This window comes from Lactuca serriola, chromosome 6 (assembly GCF_051521515.1).
Source record: "Lactuca serriola cultivar US96UC23 chromosome 6, Lser_US96UC23_V15, whole genome shotgun sequence".
NCBI lineage: Eukaryota > Viridiplantae > Streptophyta > Magnoliopsida > Asterales > Asteraceae > Lactuca > Lactuca serriola.
Genome location: NC_136413.1, coordinates 6,961,525 through 6,973,270, shown reverse-complemented (window position 1 = coordinate 6,973,270; position 11,746 = coordinate 6,961,525). Strand labels below are relative to the sequence as shown.

General features: G+C 36.6%; 1 protein-coding gene across 1 annotated transcript; it reads right to left on the bottom strand.

Annotated features, from left to right (window-relative positions):
• Positions 1 to 8,847: 8,847 nt before the first annotated feature.
• On the bottom strand, positions 8,848 to 10,807 carry LOC145059004 (flavonoid 3',5'-hydroxylase 1-like). Its single transcript, XM_079006873.1, has 2 exons — positions 9,782 to 10,807; positions 8,848 to 9,644 (listed from the first exon to the last, which is right to left on the bottom strand). Exons 1-2 carry the CDS (start codon positions 10,733 to 10,735, stop codon positions 9,012 to 9,014), a joined length of 1,587 nt encoding a protein of 528 aa, XP_078862999.1. The 5' UTR covers positions 10,736 to 10,807; the 3' UTR covers positions 8,848 to 9,011.
• Between the last annotated feature and the right edge of the window lie 939 nt (positions 10,808 to 11,746).

Genomic DNA, 11,746 nt, shown 5'->3' with positions numbered 1-11,746 from the left:
TACTGGGTTCCGCTTCGTCTTGCGATTTCCAACGCCTTTCTTGGGAAGCTTGATGCTCCCTCAGTCCTCTGACCTCTGATTCGGCAGCATTAAGTTTCCTTTGAAGGGCTTCAATATGGTGTTGGGTATCATCTTGCATCTCATCAAGACGAAGGATATCGGCAGCGTTAGCCTGTGTAGCCGCATTCACTTCTAGGATACGATTGATTGACATCCTTGATTGATCGAATTGTCGGGCAATTCGGTTCACTATAATTGGAAGAGCTCTGTCAGATGTTCCTCCTTCTGAGACGTTATAGAAACCCCGTGCCATTCCGTAGGGAGGGCGTTGGCCGTCTTGTTGACTCCAATGTTTTATGTATTGGCCCCACTCGGGTATGGGTATTTGTTCCTCTTGTCTCGGGAGACGTATCCCCGGGTTGCAAACTTGTGGCTCTGTATCTGTACCGCTTGATTCGCTGTCCTCAAATGGTTCTTCATCTGAGTCTTCTTCTGGATCCTTCTCCGGATCTTCCACTATCCATCCTTGATTTCCATGATTTGGAAAATAAGGGTCCCCTGGTAGATGATGTCCTGCCATTGTGTCTGTACGAGAATAAGGTTATGAGAAATGCCTGAAAAGAAAACTAAAGCATATCGATGTTTATAATGTTCATATAGTATTTTATGTTCTGTTCTTAGTGTTTCTTCGGTAGTTGGTAAGTTTTAGACATGTCACAACACTACTATTACTCCCAAACACATGTTGGTCATATCTGAAATCAATATAGTTGATCAGGCTATATTAATTCTAGATATGATTACATAACTGCCCGAGTTTAACTGTAATGTTCAACATCCAAATACTCTTAAGTTCTTATGACTATGTACTTGTAGGTATGAGGGTTAGTATACTTCTTTTAGAATTCTTAAAAGTATACTTGTAGTCAAAGCTCTCAGCCCCAATGTATTTATAGCTTGTATATCTTTTATGGATTGATATACTGAGTTCACTATAAACAATGCTCTGATACCAATATGTCACACCCCCAAACCAGACGGCGGAAACGTCCGGGGGTGGATGACTTCATTTGTAGTATCACAACACATGTATCATAGTAATCAAAGCATAAACAACCATTGTATTTAAAAGTATAATATTTACATGTGTTCAATCATTGTATATTGAAACCAAAATAGTATTACAAAAGAAGAAGATAAGACTCCTAATGGCTCCATCTTCTCAAAAAGCTCGGGGAGTACTTGTTATTATTTCCCTGATAATACAAGTAATTTGAAAAGAGAGTATCAACAATAAGTTGAGTGAGTACATAAGTCTTTATGTTTGAATGGGTGTCTTTGTATTTTGAATATGAAAACACTTCTAGAAAATCCCATATTTTCTGTGGTTTGTGAAACGTAGTTTTATTCCCATAAAACCGTCTTATTTGTAAACCATTGAATTTGTAAAACTTGTATTTGAGAGTGTGCCTGGCTTCACCAGCTGTTATCGAAAACTATAGTATAGCATTGTACTTTGCATTTTGTAAACTGGTACTTTGAAGATATACTTACGTTTAGTTGTTTATACACTAACGTGTTGTTAATATCTTTTTAATGAATTATTATAACCATACTAAGACACGAACGCCTGAAACAAACGCCTGATGAGCTCTTAAACTGTTGATAACAATTGCCACTCATTAGCGTGTATGTCTGACTGTAGCTAGCAGCCTGAGTGCGGGGTTGTCAATCCCGATATAGATCTACACACAACTTGTTTCGATCCCCGGACTGGAGATTCTGGTTATAATGTCAGGGCTTTACTTTGGTTGTCTAAACTGAATTAAACTCCTGAATTGAATGTCTCATAAAAAGCATATAAACGTTACATGTATATTAGTTATGAAAACCCAATCATTCTGAAATAAATGATTGACAGTAAGTTCTTGACTTAGTATCCCGAACATGTATATGATAAGTGTAAACCCTTGATTTGTTTTGAATTAAAACCCTTGTAGCATGTAAAACAGTGTATTCATATGAATTATAGCTCTATGTATCATAAATTATACCTATTATAATTTATACGTACTTTAGGAACTGGTAAATAACTATTTTTGCATGTAATCCTTTGCTCAACGTATTACAAAGGTTAATTAAACTGATGAAATAACTTTTATATTTATATACATATACAATTTTATATATAGGTAAAATTTAAACGACCTTCGGACAAAATAACTGGTTGGCCGAATCAGAAGGTGACACCCGAGACATCGGTCTGAGTAGGATTGGACCGCGGAGTTGGCCGAATCAGAAGGTGACACCCGAGACATCGGTCCACTCAGCAACCGACACGTGGAGGTCTCGCATGCGAGGGTGACGTGGCAGTCACTGTTCATGCGAATTTTCCCGGTTTTTGCTATTTTTCTTTATTTTTTTGCCAAAACTTGTAAAATTCATAACTTTTGCATACGAACTCCATTTTTGACGTTCTTTATATGCACGCGTAGCTAAAATTATACTCTACGACTTTTGTTTAGACTTTGTCAGCTAATTTTGACTTTATTTTTACTATTATTATTTTAAACAGACCGGGACGTGAATCCGTTATAAATTCATAACTTCTTCATACGACGTCCGTTTTTGTCTATCTTTTTACCATTGTACTACTAATGACGAGACCTTCAGTTCTCGTTTAGGTTGTGTCGGCTAAAAACCACTCGATCTTTATTTCGAGTTTTTAGTTGTACACTGCTATACTGAAACTTAGAAAAATCATAACTTCCTCATACGAAGTCAGATTTTGGCGTTCTTTTTATGAAAGTTCTCGGTTTAACATAAACTATAACTTTCATTTAGATTGTTAAGGCTAGAAAGCCTTTTATCAAAAATTCAGTTTTTACACTGAACAGTGTTTTGCCAGTTTTGTCGCAGATTTTCGATTGGTCATAACTTCTTCATTATAACTCGGATTTTAGTGTTCTTTATATTTTTGGAAACCTTGTTACAATCTCTATCACTTGGTTCAACCCAATTGAGATTATTTAATAATTTATTTTTGAGGTTCAATTATGTAAATATACATAGTATGCCAAAATTTCTCTTTATTTAATTAAAAAGAAGTACAATTTGACCTACACTATTACATAAGTTTGAAATAACGATTTGTTACAACTAGTCAGCGAGAGGGTGTTGTGATACTGCGGGGAGCCGTAGTACTCACTACTCAGCGAGATGGTGTTGTGATACTACGGGGGGTCATAGTACTCACTAGTCAGCGAGAGGGTGTTGTGATACTACGGGGAGCCGTAGTACTCACTAGTCAGCGAGAGGGTATTATGATACTGCGGGGAGCTGTAGTACTCACTAGTCGGCGAGAGGGTGTTGTGATACTGCGGGGAGCCGTAGTACTCACTAGTCAGTAAGAGGGTGTCATGGTGCAGCAGGGAGTCACGTTATTTGTTGATCAGAGCATGACGGAGGAGAGTTCTTAGGCTTGAGTAGCCTTATTGGATTGAGTATTCGTGAGCCTGGGGGGCAGATCAGGAAAGAGATAGAGGTCACTATTTTTTTCGGGAATCGTTATACTCTGATTTGAGTTGTGGTTGTCGCAACCCAAGGGAATTGGAGAAGAGGTATGCGCATGGGTTGCGGGTCATGAGTCGTGAGTTGAGTGCTTCATTGGATCGAGCGGTTCCGACACTGGGTCAGACCAAACTCTCGAGTCTGAGTTTTGCTCTAGTGGTGCGTTGGGTAGGCGGAATAAGATTCTGGATTCTGAGGTGGATTCCATGTTGACGGGAATTGTTTATCATCTGACGTCTTAGACATTTGTAGGTCAGTACTCGGGTAGAGGAGGTACTGCGAGATGCATGGAACTATGAGCAGTAGACGACAGAGGTCGAGGTCGAGTTGATTTTCAGTGGGGGTGTAGCATTCGCTTGGGGTAAAGCAAACTTCGTGACTTGTGTGTTACAATGGGCCGACGTAGTTATAGGGAGGAGGAAACCATTGAGATGGTTGGGATAGTGCAATGGATAGCCTTGGAGGTCCAACTGATTGGTCGAAATCAGACCTAGTATTCAGTGTTAAAAAGGGGTATGAGGAATGGAGTTCAGGCTTCTGACTTTTGATGTTTGAGGACATTTCTGAGCGAGCACGATTATTCTCTTGTGTCTGATGACAGAGTGTCGAGAACTCTTTGTTCGGATGGGTTCCGATAACAGTTCGGTGGATGAGCCCTGGTGGGACATGAACCCTTCCGTTTCTTAGGGGTGTAATTCGGATCGTTGCAATGTTTGGTATGAGTGATCGGTAGCCGATTGTTGGATTATGTCTGGAGAGAATTAGAAGGGTTGGTTTTCTTTCGGGATTGGGAATCCTTATTTGGATTCAGGTATCCAGAGGGGGGGGGGGGGGGTGATAGCATTGTGGTACGAGATCCTATTGATGGCGCTAGATCTATATGTTGATGAGGAGCGATTTCGAGTAGGCGGTTAAACTCGACGAGTTGGCGCTTAAACTCGTCGAGTAGGATCGCGACTTGTTGACTGGATTAATGAATGGAATCGACGATTCGGTAAGGCGAATCGATGAGTCTGAGCTGTGGATAGAAAATCCTAAATCTTTGGGCATGTGCCCTATTTAAGGGTCCTTATAGCTCTTAGTTGTGGCTACCATTCCAGAGAAAAGAACCCTAGTGAGGTTAAGAGTATAGTGTGAGAGGAGAAGCCATCTTGAGCCTTTTTGGTGTGATTTTGCAAAGGAAGTGAAGGGATTCAACAGGAAGGACCAAAGGAGGTCGTGATTCTAAGACATTGAAGCAGGGATCTCCATTTTGAGGTAGTGATTCGACCCTTTCTTCTATTTTGTGTAGAATCCTTGAACCTAGGGTTTTCTTTACCCTTTCTTGGTTAGAATATGATGCATATGAGGTCCCATTGAGAAATAGACATTGGATCTGGACCTTGAGAGGTCCAGAGAGCCCCAGCCTTCCAGCTTTATTATGTTCCATTGGAGTTGTGAACCTAGGTTGCTATTTTAGGAGCTATTTCTTCAAATAAGGCCATATGAGTGTTGCATGAGCTTAAAGATTGGATCTTTACATGATTATTGGGTGTTAGAAGGTCAGATCTATAGGTTGGAGAAATAGATCTGATCTCAAAAGATCATTTAAGTGTTGCCATGGAGGGAACTCTCCGATTCCATAAGGGGACTCGACGAGTCGAGTCGGGTTGCCCCACGATTCGTGACCCATGGTAACCCGTCGAGTGAAGGGTTAACTCGACGAGCCGAGTGAGGCCATAGGAGGATTCAGAGGACACGCATGGACTCGCCAAGCCACCCAGGTGCACTCGATCAGTCTGGTCAAAGTTTGACCGTTGACTAGAGTTGACTTCAGTTGATCTTGTGGTTTTTGGTCAAGCTGACTCAAGAGAGGTCAGGGAAGGGTAGAATGGTCTTCTAGCCATTCTTTAGAGATGAGGAAAAGAGAAAGTATTGATTAGAGATGTTATCATTTTGATAGGAGGAGGCTAGGTCGGGTTATCGAGCACAAGAGGGTATCTGACATCATGCGAGGTGAGTCTTCTCACTATACATTACCTAGAGTGGTATATATGTGTAGACCGGAGGGTCTTATATGTATGTGTATGTTTGAGATTTATGTGCATTGTGTTATATGAATGCTATGTGTTATATAGACCGGACCAGAGGGTCCAACGACTCATGAGGCCAGAGGGTCCTAGATCAGACCGGACCGGAGGGTCCAATGAGCTAGACCGGACCGAAGGGTCCAACAAGCTATGGGACTGGAGGGTCCCGCTGACACACGTTGACTGGAGGGTCATACCGACTTATAGGCTCGAGTGGCTTATGTGCTGTATGTGGTATTTTGGGGAACTCACTAAGCTTCGTGCTTACCGTGTTATGTGTTACGTGTTTCAGGTTTTCTTAGTATCTCCGGACGGCACCGGCTTGATTGTAGACACCAGTGAAAGAATTATGTTTCGAGGATCCTAGATTATTGAGTAATTAAGAAGGGACTGTGTTTTGTAAACTAAGCAAAAGATGTTTTATGAAATGTGTATTGAGAATCATATGTTTTTTTAAAGGAAAATTGTCTTTAAAATGTACAGTGTTATAGTCCCCAGCTGGTACGTTGCGCGTACTAGCCACCAAGGTAAAAGGCATGACATAAGACTGAGTATGTCAGGCGTACTAAGCAGCCTTGACTTTTGGTTTACTTTCTCGGTTTAGGCCATATTTTGGACTTTGGGTTCCATTTAGGAATTTGATCTTTTGGAGCAAATGGATTGGGCCTTGTTTTAAGCCAAGCATGAAAAGGGTAAAATGGTCTTTTACCCTAAATGATGGACAAGTGATCTAGATTCTTGATTATGGGTTAAGACCCAATTGTTAACTGGGTTATATTTGATTGGTTAGTATAGACTTTTACGATGAATTTTTATAATTCTCATCATGTGAGAATAATTTCTGGAGAATGTAATGAATCAAAGATAGTGAGATTGTATTGGCAACTATAATTAAGAAAATAATGAAGATACTTGCATATTCTTCGGACCTAAAGAAACTTTCACAAAATTGATATTAAATTTTTCCCAAATTTTGTTGTTAGAGCATCTCCAACCTACTCTCATTCTCCATTATTTCCCTCATTCATCTCCAACCCTACCCCATTTATTCCCCCAAAATGGGGATGAACTTTGAGTTGTGAGTTTTAGTTCATCGTTTTATATATTTATACATTTCTGTTTATTTATCTACTAATTATTATTTAAATGTAATAATTATACCTATAATATTGTGTTATATATTAAATTATATTAATTAATTATAAATATATATTTTTTTGTTTATCAAATTCATATTAAAATTTAAAAACATACTGTAATTTTAAAACACAATAACGTATTTTACAAAAGCTTATAATTATGTATTATAAATATAATATTATTTATTTAATATTATTGTAATGAAAAAATATAGATTATATATTTGTTAAAATCAAATTAATAGAAGTGATGTATTTGACAATTTATATAAGTTAGAAGAATGTAATATACTTTTTGGGATAAAAATAAGATAAAAATGGAGTAGGGTTGGAGAACAAACACTATTTACCACATTTTAAACTTCATTTTTATTGGAAAAAGTCGAAATGGGTTAAAGATGATCTTACAAATCCAATAAAATAAAAAAAATTATATTACTATTATTATTGCTCTCTAAAAGAAAAAATCTTGTTATAAATATTATTATTTCTCTCCCACCTAAAACGAATATTAAATATCTCATCTAAGACTTTATACAACTAAAATATAAAGAGACTCAAATTATAACATAATTTATAACAAGTTAACAACTTTTCTATAAATGATTATTATACCAAAGTGGAAATCTTAAACTATTCCGTAATAATTTTCTAAACACTTATATGAGATTGTGTTTACGTTTAACGTTATCGAAAAACTATTCTAAATTCCTTTTTTGTTCTTCTTACCAGTAATTACTCCAACCAATATCGTTTACACTATTAGAAAACTTAGTATCCACAACTAATATTAGGCCATCTATTATGTCATCACTAACCATTATAATGATTTGTGTTACATTATCACCACAATGTACACTACTAATCATGTGATACATATCACTAAACAAACAATTTAATCTCATTTTTTAAACTAGTTTTTTATTCAATAAAAAAATTATAATAATTTAAAACAAACAACTTAAAATAAAATAGAAAAAAAAAACAAAAAGAATACAAACACAAACAACTTAAACTAGTTTTTTAAACTCCATTTTTAAGCATTGAATGTTGGGGAATCCCTAAATTTTACTAAAGCTTTGAGGTGTATAAACTGTTTGTGGTTTGTGTCTTCATATTGACGTATCACCACAACAACTGGCACAATATCGCCTTCGTGTACGTTGTTTATAACAAAGTTATAAATTTCGTTAAACCCACGATATTTTACCTTCATATCCCGAAACTTCGGACATATTTCATCAAGATTACAACTTCGACAACCCATTAAATCATGAAAAACATTTTCAACTTTTCCTCGAAAAGCACTAGACATTCGGCTATATGCATTTTTCAAAACTAACACCCATGTTAGTGATAACTTCTCCTATTCATCTTCTGACGATTTCATCCTTTTAGTAACTATCGTTTTTAAAAGATCAAGCAACACAAATGTATGATTGTGAATAAAGAAGAAAAGAATTGTTAGAAATATAAGGTGTGTTGTGGTATTTATAGAAGGATTGGATTGATTTTTTTATTAAGTAAAATTAAAAAATATATATATATATATATATATATATATATATAAATAAAACAAGTAATTTATTTTATTTGTAAAGACTTAAGTGAGTTGATAGATTGACAAGAATGACTTCATTTTAAATAAACTAGCCGTTAGTACCTGTTACTCGTGGTGGGTAGCACTATCGACCACGACCACGAAAAACCACAAAGGTCTGGACTAATGTGCACTAGCCACGGTCATGGCCACCTAGACCACGAGACCCTTTGTGGTCGGTTATACAGACAACCATAACGACATAATACGGACTTACTAGACATAGGGGTAAAACTTAACGACAAACTTTCCATTAATTTAGAACCTTAGTAGCAATTAGTGAAAAACTTTCCATGTCGTCGATCAGTGGCTCGTCCATTACGGGATTTCTTTAAAAGCGTTTATATTTGACAATTCTATATTTCGCCGTCGATTGTGATTAGTGAGAATATAGTAATATGTGGAGAGATGTGGCGCGGTGAGGCAGTTTTTAAGTAAGAAATATTTACTTTACTTTATGATTATAATACAATGTTAATACAAATTAGATCCATATCACATGTAAAGGCTAAATTGAACTTTAATAAATCACATGTAAAGGCTTAAATGGACTTTGATAAATATGATGTAAAAGACTTAACTGAATTTAGTAGATAAGATCACATGTAAAAGCGTAACTGAACTTAAACAATGTCACATGTAAAGGCTTGAGTCGATTAATCTTGGAGATGGGACAGCGACGAGTGGCTTTCTTTTCTTCAAGGCAATGCCAAATTTCTCACAAAGATCATGGTCTTCGCCCTTAGGCAAACTCCAATCAAATGAGTGCAATAACGAAGCCAAAATATGCAACATCATCTTCTCAGCCAAGGGAATTCCTGGGCACCTTCTTCTACCCGATCCAAATGGGAAATACTTAGAATTTGTCCCACTATAATCCCATTTCCCTGATCCCTCATAGTTCAAGAACCTCTCAGGGTTGAATTCAGATGGATTCTCCCAATGTTGAGGATCTCTTTGTATCGCCCATACATTCAAAAATACGGTAGAATCCCTAGGAATTAGGTATCCCCCGACAATGCAAGACTTACTTGGAGTTCGTGGAAGCAGGAAAGGCAATGGAGTATGTAAACGGAATGTTTCCTTGAAAGTGGCATTAAGATACTTCAATTTCGGGAGATGGGATTCTTCGACCATGTTCTTTAACCCTACTATTTCAGCCAATTCATCTTGCACTTTTTTCATTACCTTTTGATTTTTCAAAATCTCTGCCATTGCCCATTCCACCGTAGCTGAAGTTGCATCTGTTCCTCCTAGAAAAATATCCTGATACAAGAAAAGTTAACCAACTTTAGCATGTCTAGCTCCCTGATCTTGAATTATATAACTATTATAACAAATATAATCTTTGTAAAGCTGTCATTTAACTTGTTAGAGAGTGAAGGTTATGGGATAATACTAACCACAACGAGGGCTTTCAGTTGAGTCATGCTGATTGATTTTTTATCTTTAAGCTCTAACAAGATCTGAAGAAAATCTTTTCTTCCTTCATGCTTCAGTGCATCTTTGCCATGTGTGGATTTGAGGTTGATTCTCTCTTCGATAGTAGTCTCAAATATCCAGTCGAACTGCTTCATTTTCCTCTGCGTCTTTTGCTCAACGCCTTGAAGATCAAACCTCGCGAGTTTTGGGAAGAAATCAGAGATGTTTAGTCCTTCTGCAATATCAACAAGCCCAGATACGACTTTTCGTATCTCCTCTCCAAGATTACTATGTTTTGTCCCTTCCACCATACCATTCCCCCATACGATGCTTGTTAAGACATTCACCACTGCTGAGAATGACATCTCGTTAATGTCAACTGGCATACCGATCATATCATGAACACTTTTTATGGTCTTTCTGACCTCACGTCGACGATAAGCATGAGAAGCTTCAAGATTCACGTTACTTAAGATTTCATGCACCAAAATTTTACGTAGGTTACGCCGGTTAGCGTTGTTATCTGCAAATGCTATATCATTGGCACCATAACTTGTTGTTAGTCCAGCAACATGAGGAGCTCGGTTAGCAAAACTCTCATCCTGCTCATTTGTTATGACTTTTGCTAGGTCTGCGGAGTTCACCACGATGTGGAGCTTGCTTCCAAGGTAGAGTTTGAAAATGGGACCATATCTGTGAGCTATTTTGGTGAGTTCATGGTGCAAACTGGGGCCAAGAAATGGAAGGTAGCCAACTAGTGGGAGGCCGTAGGGACCAGGTGGCAATGGCGGTGTGCCCTTTTGAGAGCTTGAAATGACCCTTTTGCACCACAGAATTGCTAGCGGCAATACCATAACGGCAAGGCATGTAAGCGCAAGCTCGTGTTTCTTGCCGATCACTTCCTCCCACCATAAGCCATGGCTGTTTGATGCCATTCTTATTAATCTATTAACTCAGACTGAACAATAAAATAAAGAACTGCGATTTATATATAGAAGATACGTAACAACATAAAATGATAAATTTGTTGAAATTAGTTTACCAATGAGAAGAAGCGTACCTAAAAAGGGCACGCATTCGTTAAATGGACCACAGAAATGACTAAGGCGGTGATGATATTACTAGTATATTATTTATTATAATAAATAAAATTAGTGCCTATTACTAAAAAATACAAAGAAACACAAAACTAGCTATTTTTTAACCTTTTTTCCACTAAATTACATGCAAAAACATTAAGGAATTATAAATAAAACCACCAATTTCGTAGAGGTTTACGAGATATATATAGAAATGTTATCGTGGATGGTATATTACTAAGTAAAAACCAAACTGGGTATTTTTACTAAGTTAAAACGACATATTTTAGAGGTTTAGTATTTAAGCTTAAGTAAGGCTATATATATATATATATATATATATATATATATATATATATATATATATATATATATATATATATATATATATACAGCCCCACCTAAGCTTAAATACTAAACCTCTAAAATATGTCGTTTTAACTTAGTAAAAATACCCAGTTTGGTTTTTACTTAGTAATATACCATCCACGATAACATTTCTTTCTTCCATTATTGTTTTACCATCCATGCTTTTCTTTCCTCTATTATCATTTTTTACTTCATCGCAACGAACATTACTGTTTTCCACTGTTACGAAGGTCGAATATAATCAATATTCTTGCTTCCTTATCAAAACTATTACGTCGATCCTGAATTTATATCTTCAAGTGTTAATCGTGAATCCCTTAATCGCAATCTTTATATAGAAAAACAACGTATTTTCATGAGGTTTAGTACCTAAGCTTAGGTGAGGCTGTCATGTATATGTTCACTTATATATATATATATATATATATATATATATATATATATATATATATATATATATATATATATATATATATTTGGTAGGAAGGTAAGAAGTTT

Excerpts from the sequence above, each read along its gene's own strand:
- LOC145059004 (XM_079006873.1), bottom strand. The coding sequence starts at position 10,735 with ATGGCATCAAACAGCCATGGCTTATGGTGGGAGGAAGTGATCGGCAAG. Across the intron at positions 9,645-9,781 it reads AACTGAAAGCCCTCGTTGTG|GATATTTTTCTAGGAGGAAC; the intron begins GTTAGTATTATC and ends TTCTTGTATCAG.